The sequence below is a fragment of the Myripristis murdjan genome, chromosome 3 (assembly GCF_902150065.1).
Source record: "Myripristis murdjan chromosome 3, fMyrMur1.1, whole genome shotgun sequence".
NCBI classification, from domain to species: Eukaryota; Metazoa; Chordata; class Actinopteri; order Holocentriformes; family Holocentridae; genus Myripristis; species Myripristis murdjan.
The window spans coordinates 15,424,209-15,447,097 of record NC_043982.1 but is presented as its reverse complement, the minus strand read 5'-3'; the positions used below and the strand labels follow the sequence as shown (position 1 = coordinate 15,447,097).

General features: G+C 40.6%; 1 protein-coding gene across 1 annotated transcript; it reads left to right on the top strand.

Annotated features, from left to right (window-relative positions):
* The first annotated feature begins 5,489 nt into the window (after positions 1-5,489).
* hp (haptoglobin) lies at positions 5,490-13,754 on the top strand. Its single transcript, XM_030082086.1, has 5 exons — positions 5,490-5,528; positions 5,953-6,017; positions 7,765-8,048; positions 8,567-9,099; positions 13,709-13,754. The coding sequence occupies exons 1-5, from the start codon at positions 5,503-5,505 to the stop codon at positions 13,752-13,754; spliced, it is 954 nt and encodes a 317-aa protein (XP_029937946.1). The 5' UTR covers positions 5,490-5,502.
* The last annotated feature ends 9,135 nt before the right edge of the window (positions 13,755-22,889 follow it).

Genomic DNA, 22,889 nt, shown 5'->3' with positions numbered 1-22,889 from the left:
GTGGTGGTGCTTCCTTCACCTTCCCTTCTTGGTTGGTGTGCAGTGACACGGGTGCATAGTTTGTGGACTTTTGTTTTTCCCTTTGTTTACTCCCCTGCTGCCACGGTAAGCCCCAGCCCTGTCCGACTGCTGTCCCTCTACCAGCCCTTTTTAAATAGTGATGTGATTCTACCCTGGTGCTCTAATTGTTGTATTTTTTTCTTTGTTAATAAACATTTCTTTATTTAAACCGTCTCTGCCTGTGATGCTGCGAACCTGAGTGGCCCCCCTGTGCATTAGCCCTTTAATTAATAATTTCCTGGGGTGAAACTCCCCAGGTGGCGTTGTCACAGACTTATGTACTAGCCTCCCTCACGCTACATAACTAATATCAACCATGACCTTTCCTTAACCTTAACCAAGTAGTTTTAGAGCTTGTGTCATGTAATTTTATCTCGTGGTGGTGGCACATCATTTTCACCAATTGACTTTGCATAGGCATTGATTCCATGGTGCCAGCATGTTATTTTAACCCATTTCATGGCACCACATAATGTGTTATTAACAAAGTCTTATTCATTACATATACTTGTGTTAGATCAAGTTGGACATCTTTTGGTATTGCTCTGTCATTGCTGATATAACAGCAATATGTTTGACTTGACAGCTTTAGCACTCAACATAACACATCACGTTATAAGCAACTTAATTAGATTAATGACAGTATATCCCCTGAAGTGAAATTTCCCAACTTGATGACAAAGCTCTGTACTCACAGATTTGCCAGTAGCCAAAGATACAAACAGGATGTTCTCTCCTGCAACAACCTGGCACAGATGTGACTTGCTGCTGCCACAACTTTTCTCCCTTCCCAGAAACATGAATGAAATACTGTGGGCTCACCGTGTGCTTTATTTTCAGTAAGCAGACATTTCATATAAAAAACACAATATTCAAGGATTCAAGGATTCAAGGTATCAAGGAACTTTATTGTCATACCAGCTCACATTTACATGTTAGTGGTACGAAATTAGGACTCAGGTCCCGGTATAAGCCTAAATAAATAAATAAAGCAAGGTAAAAAAAAAAAAAAAAGAAAAGAAGTGTAAATATAAAAATAAGATATATAAGTATAAACAATATATATGAATATAAACACTATGTATAAGTATAAACAGTATGTATCACTATAAACAGTATATATGAATAAATATAAACAGCCTATATAAATATAAAGTATAAAAATATATATATATAATAAATATAAAGAAATATATAAACAGCCTATATAAATATATAGTATAGTATATAGTATAAAGTATATTTATGATATAAACAGTTATATGTTGCAACGTCATTGCTCACTCTTCCACAGGAGCTCAAATACTGAAATTTTCTTACTCAGTGTGTCCTACTTTGCCTTCAGTAAACAATGACGCAAACTGTATAAACTTTTGACAGTGACCATCTTACCTCACAAAATCAATAACCGCCACACTGTGAATTACTCATCCAAACCATGAAATTTCAGAAACCCTTGTTATTATCATCATAATTATGGGCTTTAACAGTTATAGTTTAGTATTTTTAGTTCAAAATCGACAACTAAAGAGAACAGTTCAATAGACTTGCTAAGTAGTGGAGTGCTCAGCTCAGTATGTGAATGCTGAATGGAGCTTTTTACACCAAGAGCTCCATTTTTGCCGTTATTATGTGCTTTCCTTGAAAAGGCAGCACATCTTATTCTCTTGCATACTTATTATTTTTCTCATTATTATTATTCAGCAAATTTTTCTGCGCGCTACTCCTCCCACCGCATTGTGAGAAGTGTGCTATTACTTTTATAAGCAATCCGACTTTTTTGCAATTCCACCTTAATGAAAAAATTTGGATTTCTCAGCGTATTGATAAAAGAAAATGCGACTTTTGCTGTGGAAACAGGTTTTGCGAATAAACGATGACTGGACCGGATACCACGTCACACTTCCACGCAACAGTATTCAAAAAATGGCGGCGGAGGATAGTGTAAGGTATGTGTGGGGAGACGAAGAAACTGAATGTTTTCTGCATTTAATAAAAGATCAACTGTTGAGTGTCAGCTGAGTGTTTGTTGTTCAGTGGACACAGACGCTATCTTATGACGTCATCTCACGGTGCACTCTTCTCCCAATAATCCCAAAACAAAACTAATGGAAACAGGCATAAATTTGCATTTTCTTTTGCGCATTTTGACAAAATTCGCTCAAAAAATTCGATATATTTGGATGGAAACCTGACTAGAGATACACACACCAATACATCCCAGCACTCACTCCAAACACCAATGAGTATGTTTACATGCACACCATATTCCTGGTTGCGCACGTCATGTAAACACGCACCGAACCCGATTAAGTTCATATTCCGGTTGGAGGAAATTATATTGTGGCATGTAAACACCTTAATCGGAAAATGCACTGAACCGCATGCTCGTCTCAATGAATCCTGGGGCGTCTTTGTTGTTATGGTTACTGCAAGCGGGGAGAACGACCTGGCGAACAGCATGGTGAAAAGCAGCAAGATCCAGGAGACTGCAGTCTGCCTTCAGCTAATGAAAGATTTTAATATCATGGAGTATATAGATGGGAGAAAACACTGAAATAGCGAGAGCTTCTTCTTCTACTTCTTCTTCTTCTTCTTCTTCTTCTGTATTTCTGGCAGGCCAGACGCGTATACGCGTGGCGCATTACGTAAGAGAGTGGAATATGCCGAAACACAGGAACATGCCAAATAACATGTAAACAGAATATTCCAGTTGCCACAGCGCAGTTACCTTAACCGGAATATTGACCAGAACCGGAATACAGTGTGCATGTAAACGTAGTCAATGTAAGTCCCTAGCTATCACCCCAAACACCCCAGCAACCCCATAGCAACCACCTAGCGAGGCATTAGTAACTATCAAGAACACAACACCAACCGCCTAGCAGCACCTTAGCAACCATAAGGAACACCATAGCAACACCCTAGCAACCACCCAGAACACCATAGCAACCGCCTAGCAATGCCCTAGCAACCATCAAGAACACCATAGCAACTGCCTAGCAGAACCTTAGCAACCAGCAAGAACACCATATAAATCGCCTAGCAACCATTGAGAACACCATGGCAACTGCCTAGCAACAGCATAGCAACCATCAGGAACAGCATAGCAACCACCTAGCAAGGCCTTAGCAACCATCAGGAACACAATGCCAACCGCCTAGCAGCACCTTAGCTACCATCAGGAACACCATAGCAACCGCCTAGCAACCACCCAGAACACTATAGCAACCACCTAGCAGTGCCTTGGCAACCATCAGGAACACCATAGCAACCGCCTAGCAGCACATTAGCAACCATCAGGAAGACCATAGCAACCGCCTAGCAATGCCTTAGCAACCATCAGGAACACCATAGCAACCACCTAGCACCCACCCAGAACATCGTAGCAACTACCTAGCAATACCTTGGCAACCATCAGTAACACCATAACAACTGCCTAGCAATGCCATAGCAACCACCCAATACACCATAGCAGCTGCCCACAGACATCCTAGTGGCCTCTCAAGGTCAAGGTCAAGGTTTACTTTATTAGTCTCCCATGGGAGAAATTTGTTTTGGACAAACGGTAATGCTGCACAGCGTACAAGAAACATAAAACCACAAGAAACATAAAACCGTACTCAAAAGATGATAACAACTGCCTGGAAAATACCCGGACCACAGTAACTGCCCTCTAGCCCTCTAACAACACAACCTACAAACAGCATAGGGCAGGCGGTTTACCACATGGCCACGTGGTCGGCAATGGTTTGCTAAATTTTCTTCAGAAACTTTAGCAAAGTCTTGTTATTATTACTGCCCTGAAACAGGACAGTAATATTATTATTTAATATAATGTTATTATAATGTAATATAATAATTATTATTTTTATTATTTTCACAATTTTACCTTCCTGTTATATATGCATTACTGTGTTCTATATTGGTTATATTGTTCATATTCAGGGCATCATAGGAAAAGAGAGAATTTTGCTCTCAATTGTCTCCTCCTTGGTTAAATAAAGGTATTAATTATCTATGTTTCTTTTTTTTTTTTTTTTTTTGCAATTTGATGTTTATTTATTTATTTTTTTTTGATATTCAGATTTTATTCATTTTTCATAATAATAATAACAAACAAACAAGACATATCAAACAAGACAAAGACAAAGGGAAACCGGGGGATGTAAGCAGCAGTTAAAAGGATGATAGTCGAGTATACAAAAAGTCACATAAAGGGGGGCATGGAACCCCGGCTACCCACGGTCACTCACCTACACCCTCCACCGGCAGAGGTGAGCCTGGGCCGGTAGATGTTCAGTTCCTGTACCCAGACCCACCCCTGCCGTCTAGGCATCGGCAGTGAGAGGGCAGCCAGGCGCACGCGCACACCCAGATGGCGTAATGTTCAAGTCAAGAGGCCTCTCACAAAGTCCCAGGGGCCTTGTAAGGCGGAAGGCCTTTCCCTATAGTCCAGAGAAAGGGCAGCCTGTTCCATGGCGAGGATGTCCATGAAGTCATTTCGCCAGTTCTCTATATTGAAACAGTTCTGCTTGCGTTCCTTCCAGTTAATAAGGATAGTCCTTTTAGCCACCATGAATGTGAGTGAGAGGATGTAATGTATTGTTCTTGTTGCTTGTATCCTATCCATCTCAACTCCAAGCAGGCAGGAAATTGGACAAAGTTCGATTTCAATGTTCAGCACAGAAGTGAGTTCATTTACAATGTCAGACCAGAACTTTTTGACAGCAGGGCTGTCTTAATAAGGCTTGCACTCGTTGAGTCTTTCATTTTCATACAGTTTGGAAACAGGTCCACAGCATTCATCACTGAGCCGAAAAAAATCTGTTGCCAAAATGTAAAAAAAAAAAAAAAGAGTAAGACTCGACTATTGCAGCCCTTTATTACAAATAGGTTTGCTAAATTAGGGGATAATACAGCAAGTAGGTGAGGCATTATCCTCTGAGAAGATTTTTGATGTTGGGTGGGTAGGTAACATTAACAACAGTGGGTGTAGTGCAACTTTGATCAAACTAAGATCATAAACTATGATAAAACAGTCCCTTGAACATTCCTCCTTTCTTCTAACTAAAACTGAAATCAGTCTCTTCTCATTTTGATGTTGCCATTCACATTGGAGTGCCATATAAAGTCTCACATTTTGTGACAAATTGAGTTGATTTCTCTTTATTGTACAGGAAGCATGTGTTCTGAACACTGTGTGGATCATTTTCAGTCACAAATCACAGCTCCTCATGTTTTCTTGAATTTAGTCAGGCTTTGGAGAATCTCCAAAATAGCTAAAGAGATTTCACAACCAATTTTTAATGCCAGGAATCAGGTTGTCTTTGCTAGAAGAAATTTCCAGAAGGGCAAAGGCTGCTATCTTTGCGCAAATATAAAGCTTTCTGCCTCCCGGACACAACACTCAACAAACACAACGAACAGAGACATAACACCATGCAGAGGAGGGGGATTAACAAGTGGTGAGTTAAAATATTCTTTCAGTGTTTTCAAATCTCTCTTTCAGTGTTTTCAAATCTCTCTCTTCCTTAATACACTTGAGTAGATCTTCACCAGAATACTGCATTTGAAGTTTGGAAAAAAAAAAAAAATAACTGAAAGACATCATTTTATACCACAAAGAATCCTGATTACTTACTATCCTTTAAAAAAAGAAGCAAAATGTATTGAAGTTTGGTTTCATGCAATCATTTCGTGAACCAGCGTCGGTTTTCGCTTTTTTTTTTTTTTTTTTTTGGTGGAAGTGGTGGATATTTCATGCAGGAATGAAAATATACATTTACTGACAGCCTGTGCTGGCCAGCCTTAAACTGGGTCCAGATTTGTTACTTCCATTGATCCAAAATAAAAGAGAAAATGTCCCTTTGTTGGTTATGCGGCTCTCAGGTTCTCTCAGGCTGTGATCCTGTTGGCTGCTTGGGCCTGTCTGGCAGATGTGCCTTCCACTGAAGGTAGGATCAAACAATCACACAACACACACACACACACACACACACACACACACACACACACATACACACACACACACACACACACACACACGCCTGTGTTGACATATGCCCTTGACGTAACATTCCACTGAATTCAATTCACATTCAGTCACGTTATGTTATGTATGTTCCTTTCATTCGTTGTCACTGTTTACATGCGCAGACTTTTACATTCTTTACTTGGTTTCTCAGCTGAATTTTTACTTGCCACATATAAGCACATAACGTAGTTAGAAAAATGTGGTTAATGGCATTTCTTGATGGTGCAAAACTCTTTCAAGACACTAGGTTCACTACAATATTTCTAGGGTTGCTGTGGCATGTAATCATCTTATGCCTGAAATTCTGACTCGCACACTGTTGTGAAAACATCATTTTGACATTTTCACATCAACAAAAAATGTAGAACAGAAGTGTAATGCACTGACTTAAGAAAACAATTCTGGCCTGTTTTTGAGATAATTGTCTCATTAATTAAGAAAAACTGCAAACTTTTTTATCTTTTTCTAATATGAGAATGAATTCTGCTGTTTTTTTCCTGATAATTATCTCAGAAATCTGAGATATTTTTTTTCTAAATTAATGAGATTATTACGTCAGAATATTTTTTTCCCCCATGAAAACGTTTTTCAGAATTCTGAAATAATTATCTCATTAATTCAGAAAACAGGGCAGATTTCTTTGGGGGGAAAAATTATATACTATAATTTAATTCCCAGTTATTAGAAATGACAGCTTGACAACCTATCAAATTTTTTTTACCTGGTGAGCTGCTCAGTATGAGGGTGGGACACAACAGGTGGACAGGAATATGTTTAAATGCTCAGTGGTTATTCATGGCACACTCGCACAATATCAGAAGGGTGTTGAAACAGCTTAGCCTGAATAAAGACCTCAACTGGACGACAGGCAATGATGAATCCAGTCTGTGTGTGTCACTGAAAGAGTGTCTGCTCATCTATCAGTTATTCATGTCAATCAACTGAAACCTTGTTGTGTTAATTGTGTTGCATTCACTGAATTATATATTGTTTTGTTATACTGGAAAAACAAACCCTGTCAGGATTTTAGGTTTATTGAAATTTCCATAGTGTCTCAACACAGGATGCCTAACAGAAGAGAAATAAGGATCAAAGCACAGATTTTAATACATCTGCTCCACGATGAACAAATAAATACTAAATGTGTCTTCAGGAAAGGCTCAGTGCATGAAAGCATGACAATGAGAGGCTGCTGTTCTGATTAACAGGAGATCCTTGGAGGTGATAGCAATACACTTTGATGGCTTTCATCCACATGGTGCAGTGTGATAACCACGGTTTCAAGGAGATCCCATTATATTAAATGTATTTCTGCTCTTGTTGAGTAAAACTGAGGGAAAAAGAACATGCTGTTAACAACGTTTTACACACAAAGACAAATTCCTCAAACTATTAAAGTTAGCAAAAATCAGATTTCTTGCCAGACTGATAAATCACCAACTTGGTGACATAAAGGACTATCATGTGAGTCAGGTCAGCAACTCCATATTATTTAGACACATATTGTTCTTATCTGTAGGGATTGATGATTTTGGTCTTACTTGGTTAAATGTCACTTTTAAACCTTTAGAACAACAAACAACAAAAACAGGCTGCCATAACCTTTAAATGCAAAAAAAAAAAAAAGAAAAGAAAAAAAAGAAAAAAAAAATGTGTTTATGTTGCAGCCCGCAGGCCAGCCGCACTCCGTTCCAAGCGTTTGGTCGGAGGGACCTTGGCACCTGACGTTCCCTGGCAGGCCATGGTCTATCTGGCTGACAGTATCCTGGACGGAGGTTTCGCGGGAGGTGCTCTCATCTCTGACCGCTGGGTTTTGACAGCTGGAAGGAACCTGTTTGTCAGGAAGAGTCGACAGGACATTCAGGGCAAAGATCCCCTCATTCCTAAGGTGTACCTTGGAATCACAAGGAAGGATGAAGCTGTTACCTCCAAAGAGGTTGCAGTAGAGAAGGTGAGCAAGTAAGACATCTTGATGGGGGCGGAAGAAATTCAAACTTTGCTATAAAATGAGTACGCACCCTGCAAAATATCTGAAAATAAGTCATTTAGCCTCATGACTTGTTTTTCTTGAAATAAGTGAAAACCTGTCAGTGGGATGAGATAATCCCACTTGTTTCCACTGCAGTTTCACTGAACCGCTCTGTGGAAAAAGATGGTGATATGTTGAATATGCTGAAACATTCGGATCAGCCCACTTGTGTCAAGAAAATGACACCTGATTCAAGACATTTCTAGAAACAAATTGATTAGCAGTGTAAAATTCCACAAGAAGATGTTTTTTTTCACTTTTTTAAAGGAAAAACAAGATTTTAACACTGAATATAAGAGTACATGATTGTTAAGATGGATTTTTTGCAGGGCAAAGCAATATAATGTTGTAATGAAAACTGGAATGACAGATACTGTACTGTAAGCCCAAAGCCCTAAATCAGAGTTCATCTTACCGTTTTGTTTTTTAAACCTTCGTAGGTGGTTCTGCATCCGGGCTTTCAGGCCAACTCTGACTGGGACAATGACCTGGCTCTCATCCAGCTAAAGGATCCTGTGACGATTGGGAAGAAAATAACCCCCATCCCCCTGCCAGAGAGAGGCCAGGACTTTGACCAGGGTTCAGGGGTCATCGCCGGCTGGGGCTGGGGGGCCTTACTAAGCCCTGCTGAGTCACTCAAACGCCTGGTGCTGCCCTTGAGCAATCACAGCGATTGCAAGTCAGAGTACAGCAGTACGAACATGCCAGCGGTGGATGACAACATGTTCTGCACTGGACACACAGATTTTCAGGAAAATGTTTGTTTTGGCGATGCGGGAGGCGCTCTGGCTGTCACAGACCCTGTTAGTGGTGACGTTTATGCAGCGGGGATCCTCTCCTACGATAAAGCCTGCAGCCGGCAGAATTATGCAGTCTATATGAAGATCTCCGCATATCTACCCTGGATCCACAGTGTGGTCAGGGGAGATACTGCGGAATCGCCTGCTGTACGCCGCAATGCAATGCCCCAGATGCCCTAGTTGGCAGTCATAGAGTTTCAGCGTCTCTTCTGTTCTTTTGGTTTTATTTGGGAAATTAATAACAGTAATGCTCACACAAATTCTGTGAGGTTTGTGTTCTGTCACTGAGGTGAAGGGCATGTCGGATGAAATGTATTAAATAAATCCACTATCTGCTTTGAATTTGCCAGATCTGTGTGTGTGTGTGTGTGTGTCACTTGTTAGTAATAAAGCATTTAAAAGTCACAAAGTATGCTGCAATCATCAAATTACTTTTCAGTGTTATTCAGGTTAGCTCAAAAGGAGAGCAAGCATGCTTCAAAGGCTCAGAAAACATTTTATTGTGTGCAGATACTAACTTGTGACGTAATAACAGTGAGCAACACAAGGTTTGTCCTGCAGTACCAGCACGAGTTCAAACATATTCCTCTGGGCAGGTGCAACAGATGATGGGCCGTCTTAATGCAGGGGAACAAAAGCTTGTCTCCATGCCAAAACAGCAGCATGATGATGATGGCTTGTCTGTCCAGCAAACATGAGGGACTAAGATAAGAGACGGAGCAAAATCAAAGCACACGTCCCATGTGACTAGCTCTATTGCTCAGGGGCTTTCAAGTGAAATATGAAGATAAGAGGAAGGCTCGAATGGTGGGGATGGATATGGGGATGGAGGAGCTGACAAGACACACTCCACTCCTGCTCTGTAGGAGTTCTTTAATCTGTTAATTACAGCTGTGAAGTTTCTGAGAGGATGCTCCACTGGGAAAAAATGTTACCATCACATGCCAGTAATCCTAATGACAGTAATTAAACACAGAATCTGTATTTCCAGGGCATCCGAGAAAGAGTGTTTTGCTTCTCCTCCCTCACCCCTGCAACCAGCTGTTTGATCATCAACTCTACATAGCACAGTATCCTTATGCTGTTAAAATTTAAAGCAGTTTGATTTTTCCCAGGATGAAAATATAAATTGCTCTGTTACCCACTGAAACAGAGCTTCGCACAATGCCTTTGACGATTATGGTATATACAGTAATTAGTGTAAACCATAAGACATGTTATAATGACAAGAACAAGCCTGAGGGCATAGAGGCAAGTACAGAAGCAGTGAGGATTCAGAAGCTCCAGTGCCTTTGGGTCCCAAGTCCTCTGACGTGCTCAAAGTTCAAGCATCATGAGCTGAAGTCCACGCCTAACCTGATTAGACTGGTCAGCGAAAAAATGGTTTGCCAACTATCTCTATCACGCAGCGAAGAAGAGCTGTGGATGGACGAATACGATCATTGCAGTCACAGTTAACAGTTCATAAAAGAACCCAAATCTTGTTAGGTTTCATTAGACACACATGGCTGTTACCTGACGTTAAAGTGTCAGCTGGAATGAAAAACATTTTTCCAAATACCTGTTTTTTCCATGATGAATTTGATTTATTCTTGTCTGAGTCTAAATTAAAGATTAATAGTAAACAGCATTTGCTATTCTGGCCTCAACTGATGAACCTCCTTGAGGACATTAGACTAAATTTGCATTTGTTTTAAGATGGCAATGGCAAACACTTTCTAAAAAGTACAAGGTTTGTACTATAAAAGTATTTTGTTTTTGTTTTATCTGCATTGTAACAGTATGAGTGATTTCTGACTCATTTCTCATTCTTTTTCATGGGCTGATCTTGCCTGAATCGAGTCCTTATTCTTATCTTTAGTTTTTTCCCCACTAACACAGTATTGTGTTAGTGGCAGCGCGCATAGACGCAGCGGCTACAGCTCTCCACTCTCGGTGCCGTATTATATGTTTTTGTATGTGTGAACGGTTGTGTTTTTAGCTTAAAACACCACCTTATGTTGGGCAATGTACGCGTACAGTCGTCAGCACCTTTTGAGCTTGGGATTGTGCTGCGAGGTACCAATTTCGCCGGACTTTCATCGCTACCAGGACATTCCGGAGAATGCCGTTAGAACACCGGGGTCTCCGTGGATCGTTCTTCCCAGTGACAAGTCCAGGAGGAAACGTAAACAAGCAAAGGAAACAACAGTTATCAGGACCTTTTGAGCTTGGGATTGCGCTGTGGGATGCCAATTTCACCGGACTTTCGTCGCTGCCAGGACATTCCGGAGGACGCCGAGGCTGCAGGGTCGGCGCGTTGACACGGCTGAAAGGACAGCCCTTTGGGCCGCCGCCTCCCAGCATTTTCCAGCGCCAGGTCCATGGCGAACACGGGATGACGAACTGTGCTTGCACATCCAACAAGTGTTTCCGTGACTGTTGAATTTTTTCTGATATCAGAGACATGGCTGCAGCCATCTATTACTGGACTTGGCTATTCAACTAGCAAGATGCACGATGCTCTCTATTCTCCTCTGCACCGAAAGGACTGAGCCCTAATTTCGTTGCATTATTATACGTATATGATTGTGCAATGACAATAAAAAATCTATCTATCTATCTATCTATCTATCTATTGTTTCCAGAGAGATTATTTTCGTAATTGAAATTGCTGATTTAATTGTAATTTAATTGCTGTTCCTAACATTTAAAAAGTAGTTTGTAAACATTAGGAACAGCAAAGAAACACCTTGGACAGGTCACTAGTCTATCATAGGGCTAACCCCCATACACCTTACATCCAAACTTATGTGCAATTTAGAGTATTTCATCTGACTGGCATGTTTTTGGACTGCGGGAGAAAAAGCCACAACACAGAAACTGAGCTGGGGAACCGTTGCTGATCCAGCTGGATTAAAAACAGTTCAAACCTCTGCTGCCTGCCTTAATAAAGGTTATACAAACTGTGCATAACACTGATCTCTTCTCAAGTGGTTCACAATGAGTCATACAATATCAGATCAGGCTGCTGAAAGGGATTGTGAGAGACCAACTTACTCCTATGCTGCTGTCACTGAACCGTACACAAACCGCTTAGTGGAGTGTATCCTGATTACATGACAATTAGCAAAGCAATTTAACATAATTTCTGGCCTTTTTCTGCTGAAACACAAATGCAGCCTTTGAAGGGAGTAAGATGTCCTTTTTTTAGCAGGCCAACAGCAGGGTGCACCAGGTTCTCCTCTGTGGCCTCTGAAATATTAATATCTCTGTCAAGCACCATTACTCTCTGCCAGCCTGAGTGTGCAGTCGCTCCAGCTCCATCACTCCTCCAGAGCGCCGACTCAGATCAAAACACTTTACAGCCCTGTACAGCAGTTTAGACCAGAATTATTTAATGGCCACAGGTTTGTTTGCATGTGAGGAGGCATGGAGGATAAATGTTGTGCTAACATGTTGATGCACATGCACCCATTTTAGTTTGGGATATACCTTTTTGTGTGCGGGGGGGAAAAAAGCTGGCCAAGTGACACAAAAAAGAAAATATTACGTTTGACATACAACATAAGTCCTCCTTCAAATTACCGTTAGATACGACAATACAAAATTTAAAAAATAATTAAGTTACATGTATGATGAATATTTTTAACCGCACACTTTATCTTTAGCAATGACAAGAGATCAATGTAAAAGTGGATTCAGAGGTAAAGAAAGCTATTAGTAGTACTCATCTTTTATCAATCATTACCTTATATTAACACATGTGTAACTATATTTACACATATACCCACACTGATTGTTTGTTTATTGTATATGTGTTTGTTGTTTCACATTGTAAGACATAACAGCATGAATAAAACTATGAAATAAATGTGGATTCACTTGCACATTCATGATGGATTAGAAATACGTACTGTAGGAAAAGTTCAAGATAGCATAAGTGGTCTCATAATCCCAATGATAAACTGAAAAAAAACAACCAATAGAAACCACATATAAATTTAGCAAACATACAGAGAAACTGAAGAGAACCCCCCCATTCCCCCAAAAAACAAAACAAAACAAAAGAGAAGAGAACAGAAGAAAAGAAAGGCAGGAATAAACAGTAATTAATAGGTCATCCGAAGATTATGTAAATTAAAGAAAAAAAAATAATATCCCTTATGAAAAAAATCACATTTGAAATCACATGTGAAATAAACTGGCTGCATGTATAGAGAAATTAAAAAACAAAAACAATACCTGACTTTTTTTTTCTCTATCTCCTGTAAGTTTGCGTGTGAGAGTGTGCATGTGAGTTATTTGATATGGTGTTTTTACGGTGCTGCGCAGACTCTGAGAGCACGTTGAGGAGTTGTATATTTTCCTAATCCTTGCTGATGAGCTGGACCCGTGATTGCACGGGCCAGACGCATTTCTCCTCACATTAAATAGAAGCTGGACAGATTCTGCGTCAAGGCAGATGTGGCACTGATACTGACAATGTGTAGATTCAGTGATCAAACACAAGAGCCATGCCTTGATGCATAAATGATACCAGCGAATGTTATTTTGTGAGACAGTGTGCCGATGAAGCGTGCTGTGTACTCAGCTGCCGGCCTGTGTGCTCTGTCCTCGTCTAGAACAGGGAAACTGAGGCCTCCTAAGCCACACAGCCCTCTGCCATATTTACTGTACTTTACCACACACACTGAGCCTTTCAGCAGGCAATAATACACCAGATATGATGAACCATGCAACCTCTTATTCAGCCTAATTTTCCACTGCTGGTGAATACAGGCTTTAGGGGCTCATTATTAGTTATAGATATGCTTTATTTGAAAAAGATTTGTTTGCACACTCATGAATCATACTTCCCCTGCAGTATTAGATGGCATGATTGATCAGGAAGTAGCCAGCAAACAGACTGAATGAACTCTTTTTGAACAGTGTGGCCAACAAAACTGGAAAAAACAAAACAAAACAAAACAAAAAAAAACTAGCAGCTTCTGAGGGATTTAGATAGATAGATAGATAGATAGATAGATAGATAGATTTACTTTATTGATCCCAAACTGGGAAATTCTTATGCTACAGCAGCATCAATAGAAACATAAAAATAAAATAAAATTAAGTAGAATTATATACAATAAAGACTATATATATACACAACAAGGACTAACCTAAGAATATAAGATATGAGATGTGAAATATACAGATGGTAATAAATAAATATGAAATCTACAGATGGTATGGAACAGAGTTAGCACGAGAAAAAAATACAAAAACTAAGAAAACACACGGGAGCTGCTGCAACAGGCTGCCCCCTAGCACGGCGCCTACTCGAGAGACGACCACACTAGTGATTTTAACATAATATCTACAAAATGTATCTACCTCATGTTTCTGCTAATATTTGTATGAGAAATAACTTCCACAGACCACATAGGCTAAGGTTATCTTTCACAGCATCAATTTCACAAGCAGTGTTTCCGGTAAACCTAACAGGAAGGCCCGTCCCCACTTTAGATGTGAAGCACTTGTTGAACATGAAGGTTAATTAGGTTTATGATTATCAGGGTAGTCAAGTCAGCCTCATATTACATAAGACGTGTGTTTATGCACATGCAGGATGATGTATATACTTGGTCGCCTTCCTCCTTGAACTAATAAGTACCATTCACCATCACCATCTTTTTGTTTGACTCCTTGATGAATATTTACAAGATTTCTGTATTCAGTTAATTTGCTTTCCTCAGGTCATTTCTTTGTTTTCCCACCCATTGTCCATGCTCCTCCCCAAGGTCATCTCACTATCACCCTCCTGTTCTCCTTTCCAAGTTAATTCACATGAAATTCAGCAGTGGTGTTCTTGCACATTAACAAACAATTTAATTTATGCACAACTGAGGATCGAATTCACTCTCCTGTGTCAGAGCCAGCAATGTTGCATAATCCTTCCATCTCACCTTCTTTGATGATCCTGTCACTCTTATTCCCAGTCTCATGATGAGAATCTCAAATGAGCAAGTATACCTCCTCTGTGTATATTTTTTGTTAATGGCATAACCATATCTTTTCTAGAGACCTCAACAAAATTTATCTTCAAAAAGTCAACGGAAAGGTCATCCAGAATTGGACTAAAACCAGTGGATGTAAACCCAGCCGGCTGTGGCAGTTATCCAGTCATAAGATGAGCATTAAAAACAAGGATGTCCCCCGTCTGGATGTTGTCCACAATCTGTCTGCCTGAACTGTAACAGCGTCACTCAAGGTTATTTTGTTGTTGTTGTTCAGAAACCACAGCGTCGTGCTTCAGTTCTCCAGTGAAGGCCCTGTGCTGCTGAGGATGTTTTTGAGGTGAACATACACTACTCACAAAAAGTTAGGGATATTTGGCTTTTGGGTGAAATTTATGGAAAATATAAAAAGTTCACGCTACAGTGATATTATATCATGAAAGTAGGGCATTTAAGTAGAAGCATACACTGGTGATTTCCTCATCTCAAACAATTTCTTGAAACAAAAGCCAACAACAGTGGTGGATATACCACAACAAAAAATGTTAGTGTCAATAACTTGTCATGTGCTCTTGAGCATCAATTACAGCTTGACAACGACGTCTCATGCTGTTCACAAGTCGACTTATTGTCTGCTGAGGCATGGCATCCCACTCTTCTTGAAGGGCGGCCCTCAGGACATTGAGGTTCAGGGGTACAGAGCTCCGAGCTTCTACACAGCGACTCAGCTGATCCCATAGGTTTTCTGTGGGATTCAGGTCTGAGAAAGTGCAGGCCACTCCATTTGAGTCTCCAGCAGCCGTTCCCTAATAATACGACCTCGATGAGCTGGAGCATCAAACACCTGATGTGAATTTTGCCGTTAAACTCCTTGTTAGAGAACAGCAACTTGTGCAAAAAGTACTGAAACATTGAACAGTTGGACATGTGCATTCAAAAGTTTACAGAAGGTCACATTAAGTTCACCTGTAAAGGTTATAATGCATTTTAGGTTCATCCTGAAATTTCACCCGAAAGCCGAATATCCCTAACTTTTTGTGAGTAGTGTATGTCTCGAAGAGCCCTCAAAGGAAAAAGGTTGTTTCACTCAAGTATCAGGGAGATGGTAATCAGATCATTTCTGCTAATCTCCATTGTAGCGGATGAGACTCAGGGCCCTCATGTACTATATTGCATCTTCACAAACAAAAATAACTGATACACACACACACACACACACACACACACACACACACACACACACACATACACACAGTATATATATATATATATATATATAAGTACAATATTCAGAATTTTGCCCTTGTACACCACCACAGTGGATTTGAAATGAAGTAATCAAGAGACATGACTGAAGTGCAGACGTTCAGCTTTAATTTAAGGGGTTGAACAAAAATATGGCATTAACTGTTTAGGAATTACAGACAGTTTTATACATTGTCTCCCCATTTTAGAGGTTCAAAAGTAATATATGTGTGTTTGTGTGTTCACACAGGTGTGAAAGAGAGAGAGAGAGAGAGAGAGAGAGAGAGAGAGAGAAAATGTGACAGAAGTAATGCCCATGTATATGTGTTTTTGTATTTGTGACTATGTAAGTATATAGTCTGTGTATGTAACTACATACATAGGTATTGTTGAATGTGGGCTGCGCATAGTGTGGACTTGCACACAAGCCATGTGCTGTAGTTACGAGTGTTATAAAGGGAGAATGGCTGTGTGTGTGTGTGTGTGTGTGTGTGTGTGTGTGTGTGTGTGTGTGTGTGTGTGTGTGTGTGTGTGTGTGTGATGATGAAGCGGCCTACCTTGCCCCTACCTTGGCCACTAAGTGCCGTCTCAGGTTGTGACTCCGTGGGGCTCTATGATGGTCTAAACTGGAGCTGACAGGGTTTAAATGCCATGCAAATGCCATGCTTATCACACCTTATGCTGTTTAGGCCACCGCCGCCAGCCACGGTTCCCTTCAGCTCTCCAGGCCTCATTACCATTTTCTCAGAGGGGCAGAACATCAGCTACCAATACCAGTCAGAGTTGGCTGACTCATATGCTATTCAGATGAAACCAAAGAATCTCTCCTTCACTTCTGGGAATATGGACCTTACCTGTGCTGTGCAGGGAACTTAAGACTGAATTTGTCAAATAATTTGGAGATAACAGGGACACACAAGCACAAGCTTTTATTTGTGCCCATGTACCTGTATGTATGACGTACAGGCTCTGGGATGCACTGATTGACTCACACAAGGCGCTGGTCAAATTCAAACATTGTCAGCAACTTTGCCCCACATTATTTACCTCCTGGAAGTCATCTTTTTTTCTACTTGTAAAGCATTAAAAGCAATCATTGACCCTTCCTCATTCATTTCTCTCTTTGACCTCTCACCCAAAAAAATATTCCTCTCTCTAACTCCCACAAAGATTCCCTGGTCTTCTTTGCCCCGGACTGCCAAAAGGTTGATTCACGTGAGCTGAAAGTCTACTCAACCACCTTCTCATAAACACTGAATGAGAGTTAATGAGTCACTTGCATCTTAAAAAGATTAGAGACATGACAAAGCAAGGCAGAGAAATTTTATTTTAATTGGGACCCATTCATTTCTCTCTGCTCACTCCTCTACTGACTCCTAAGCTTGCTGAAAATGACAACAATAGGATACTTTTTTTTTTTTTTTTTTTTTTTTTTTTTAATTAGGTTGATAGACTTAGCAGCATGCAAAGAGAGAGAGGGAGGGAGAGAGCAGCCGTGGTCAGGTGTGCTAGACAGTGAATGAAGAGAGAAAGAGGAAATAGGGTTGACATTTTTTAAAGGTTTTGAATCACCACGACCACAAGAGCCTCTTGATCATATAGCCGTAACTATGCACAAAGAATATAAAATGCGTTAGGCTGATAAACACAGTAGTGTGTGAGATTAGCTACGAGCACACACACACACACACACACACACACACACAACAAAATGCATGAACCCATAACAAACAGCATCTGCATCCATCATTAGACCAACACTGCTGGCCTTGGCTTAACACTCAAAGGCCACTTACTGCTACATATTTGAGTGGATTTGGTGCACATGTTCCAAATTTAGATCACTAAGGCAAAATCAAAATTTGGTAGACTGTTGGATTGTATAATTACCTGGCTGTGGTAGGAGTCCACATGCTGGTGAAATATCCTCATTAGTCTCTCCATGGTAAACTGCTTTAAGGGTTCATTATGATTCATAGCAGCAAGAGCCTTGGCTGAGTTTAGGGGCCATTATGTGATTCCACTGGCCAATCACAACCAAACTTCATATGATGACTACAACTTGGCTCTAGAGCAGAAATCCCAAATGTCATAACATTTAGTGGACCCAATTATGAGATCAATTTAACGTTTGTGCTGCCCTCCTGGTTGATATAATAAAGGCTTGATTCTAATTGTTATGTCCCCAAGGAAGTCCAGGGGATGAGGGGAGCAACGATATGATTAATATCCCAAGGAAAGAGATGTAAGGAAAATGGATGCAAAAGGAAAACTTATTTATTAATAATAAACTCAAATATCAATCAGAACAAAGTCCATAATATAATAAACACAATGGAAGAATAAGCTTTAAATCAGTCAGTCACAGTGAATAAACTACACCCTGCCACTACCATGGAGTGAGCAACCAATTCCAGCACACAGAGCAAATAACACGCTTAAAGCAAATTAACGCACAGTGTGAAAGCTTTATGGCCAACTGGGCAACAACTGCATTTTGCTCCAGGGTTTTACTGGAGCGAAATGCAGTCAGTGGCTGCAGGTGTGAGTGATCAGTCACCACAGCTGGTTAGGAAGCCGGGCGACACCTGAAGAGACACAGGAGGGAGAAGAAACACACACAACACTATAGCTGTAACACTAATTTTTAGAAATCACAACTGGACCTAACAGGATATAACGACTTTCAAGATAATTGGACAAGCTGTCATGAAGTTATGATCCCTTTTTTTGGTAGGCCACAACCTCTTGCAACTGTTTTGGTTAACATCGGGCAAGTGAAGTTAACAGAAATCTGCAAATGAGCTTCATCTGTCAGTGGTTCCTGCCAACTTTGGTGGCGATCAGGCCAAGAAGTTAGAAATAGAAAAGAAGTTAGAAATTGCTTATTCATGTTTTTCCAATTCCATTAAAAAAAAAATGGATGAAAAACACCATGGTAGACATGGGTGATCCAGATGGCACATCTATAGAGCACATCCAGTGAATTTACAACAAAATCAGACTTGCAATATGAGAGTCATGGTCTTTGAAAGCAAAATATGTTTGTAGCCTCATCATTGGGCAAACTGGGGCCACTTGTTTGTGTGGTAAATTATAACCATTAACCATTATGCTGCCAAATTCCATATCTCTGCCTGTAAATGCAAATTGTAGGGGAAAAAAAAAAACTACAGTTACACGACACTACAGTTATCTTTTTTCTTAAGTCTTTCATAACGTTTTAACCATTGTCATCAGAAGCAATTAATATGGACACCAGCTTTCCCCTTCTCACCTCCTTCCCCTCGGCTGAGTCTGAAGCCTGACATGTGGAGGGGTGTGAAAGTAGCTTCCTGTGTGCCTAAAATGTGTGTGTCTGAGAGAATGTGCATTTTATTAGAAGCTGTTTCAACAGCACATCAGAGCCCTTGTCAACTTGATTACTCAGTTTACATTTTACAGTTAACAGCAGATTGGCGTAAGAAATGAAAGAAGCATGTTACTGTAAAAAGATTAACTGCACCACAGGAGGTGAAGAGTTGATTTTGCTTACAAGTTGCCTAAAATAATTCCCTATCCGCAGAGGGCAGAATGTCACTTTTCCTTTTGTTAAAGATATTTTTTGGCATTTCTGCTTTATTTGTTGTGACAATAGAGAGAGAAAGGAAAGGCAGGGGACAGAGAAGGGATGACATGCAGCAAAAGGTCCCGGCTGGATTTGAACCCTGACCACTGCGGTAAGGATTTATACTTCATGTTTTGGCCAATATATATATTTTTTTCTGATAGACTTACACTTAATGTGAAGTGTTTTCGATTGTGCTGGCTCTCTCCTTGTTTTCCTGAACCATTATCAGCAGAGAGAACCAACACCACTTTCTCTACCTGTCCATCATTCAATCCACTCTCTGGTGGGTTTTCAGAACAACTGAATCCACTTTCCAGATGCATGACTCTGGGCTTGTAACTACAGCTACAGGCAGGGGATAATATTTTTTTAATGAAACAGGCTTTCATGTCGTGTTTTGAAAAGGCTAGAAACAATAATCTTCAAAGTTGCCTGAGCTAGAGCTCTAATATCAAGTCTTTCAAAATGAATTGGATGAACCAACGTGGACTAAAACCAGTCGAGCAAACCAACCCTGTCTCACGGCAGTTTGGGCAACAGTCATGAAATTTAATATATGGATTCATGTTCCTGGTCATGAATTGTGTCACGAACACATTTTTCCCTTCTCTGGAAGTGGCTCTGTTACGGAAGCTTTAGCAAGGGTTAGAAAAAGGTAATGGTTAACGTTGCGAAACATTAACATCACGTAACAGGAAGCAAACGACAGACTGAGGTATCGAACCTCCCCGGTCTCCTGCAGCTCAGTCTTGATGATTGACACATCCACCACCCCATCTTCAGCTGAAATGAACTGAAATACTTTAGTTTGCAAGTTGTGCTGACTGTCATGAAAAACATGGACAATTCATGTCCCGGGACATAAATCTATAGGTTAAACACACACACATAAACACTCAAGCCCTAACAAAAACTCACACATAAAATATATACACATACATACTGACACACACACAAACAAATAATGATAAACAGAAATTAATTACAATATATTGTAAAAAAAAAAAAAAAAAAAGAAGCTCACCATGGACTGGCTGTTCAGATCCACATGGTTTCAAAGAAGTGATTGAGGAACATGAAGTACCTTTGCCCCTCTTCATTGCTGGCTCATGTGATGGAGATATGAAGAGTGAACAAGGTGTTTTACAACCTATGACGGTCAACAGGGTAAACCAAAGTGCCAGGCGATAAGGCTTGCACACCTGATTATTAAAACAAACAAAAAAATCTACTCTACTTCCTGTTGTTTCATGTCTATCAAGTGAAAGTCATCAACACAAAGAGAAGTAGCAGATCTTCAGCATTTTGGTAACTACTGGGCATTGCATCTTGCACAACCCATGAGACATATTTCCATTTCAACCATGGAAAAGTGATCTGCACCACAGCCGAGAGCTTTTTTTTTTTTTTTTTTACTGTCTTTTCAAGCAGTTTCCCTAGAGGGCATCTGTGTATGGCTTCAGTGCATCACTCAGGGCTGAGGCTCATGAAAATACAACATATTGAGAAGGTTTAATTGGGTTCATGCACCAAAAAAAAAAAAGAAAGAAAAAAGAAAAGAAAAGAAAAGAAAAGAAAAGAAAAGAAAAGAAAAGAAAAGAAAAGAAAAAGAAAATGGGTCCAGCACACACGGATGAAGTGGCTTGATGCTCCCTGAAAAGTTCCTCATTTTGGTTGCCTTTACTATTGACTGTTTTGGACTGTAAAGTTGAGTCTAACTTAGGTCACAACTGCCATGACCTCCTACAAATTGGTAACCACAGATACCAGTGAAGATTGCGAGATCAACAGGACTGGTTTGGGTTACTACACCAGGAGGAAGACATCGGTGGTGGCAGATAAAGCAGAAGCAGAAGCAGGTGAAGCAACTGGGCAACAAGCTGAGCTAAAGGCTAGGCTGAACAAACTACCACTGATAACTATTACATCCTTCTTGCAAATGTACAATCCCTTTGCAACAAGATGGACAGGCTGAGACTGAGGGTAGCACTGCAGTCTCAGACTTTGTATGTGTATAAACAATGCTTGTTGCACGGACACAACTGTCATGGACAGATTTTGCACACCTGATCGGGAACTTCTCATGGTGAGGTGCAGGGCCCTCCATACACCTAGGCAATTCTCCGTAGAGAAATTGTGATCTTGGCCCACTGTTTATCGATCACAAAGCTGTGTAGAGAGTCCTCAGTTTTAAATTCCCAAGGGCGCACGTGACTGAGGACTCTCCTGGGGCATGCACACCTCCACTGTCGTCGGGGAGGCACAACAACACCTCTACTTTAGGAGAGAGCTGAGAAGAGCCAGAGTGAGAGGGCATTGTCACAATCTTTTACCAGTGCACAGCGGAGGATCCTGATGCACGGCATCACAGCGTGGTATACCTGCTGCACCAGGAAGGACCAGAGATCTCTGCAGTGGGTCATCAAATGGCCCAAAACTTCACTGGGACACAGCGGCTGGCAGGCGAGGACATCTACCAGGCCCGATGTCAGGGCAGGGCCTCCAGCATCATCACCCAGCCCATCCAGCCCACCTCCACAAACTAATCCCCTCTGGCAAGCCATACAGCATAGGTCGGCAATTAGCGACCCCTGGGCCACATGTGGCCCGCAAGCAAAAATATCTGGCCCGTGAGATTGTTTGAACTAGAGAATGAAAATAAAAAATAAATAAATTATACTTTTTAAAAATCAGATTGACAGTCTCAAAAAAAGCTCTTTATTTGGAAACTTCATTTTTCAGAAACATTTCAATCGATCTAAATTCTTATTTGTTATATCTGGATACGAGGGTGAATAAGCGCATCAGCGAGGTGCAGCGTGGACGCTTAACATGCAAAAACAAATGACGTCAGCGGACAGCGCCTGGTGCTGAAATTCCAATAGTCTCTAAAACACAAGTTGTCACTCAAACAACAGACATAGGCGTCATATTATTGACGCCAGTATGTCTGTTCTGTCATTTCACGAGCGCATATCATTTTCATCCTCCCCTATTAATTCAATAAATTAGCCATTGTTTTGGTTGTGGCCCGCCATGTAATGGCTTGGAAAAAATCTGGCCCGAGGCCAAACTTTATTGCCGATCCCTGCCATACAGGACAATGCACATGCAAACAGACTGAAAA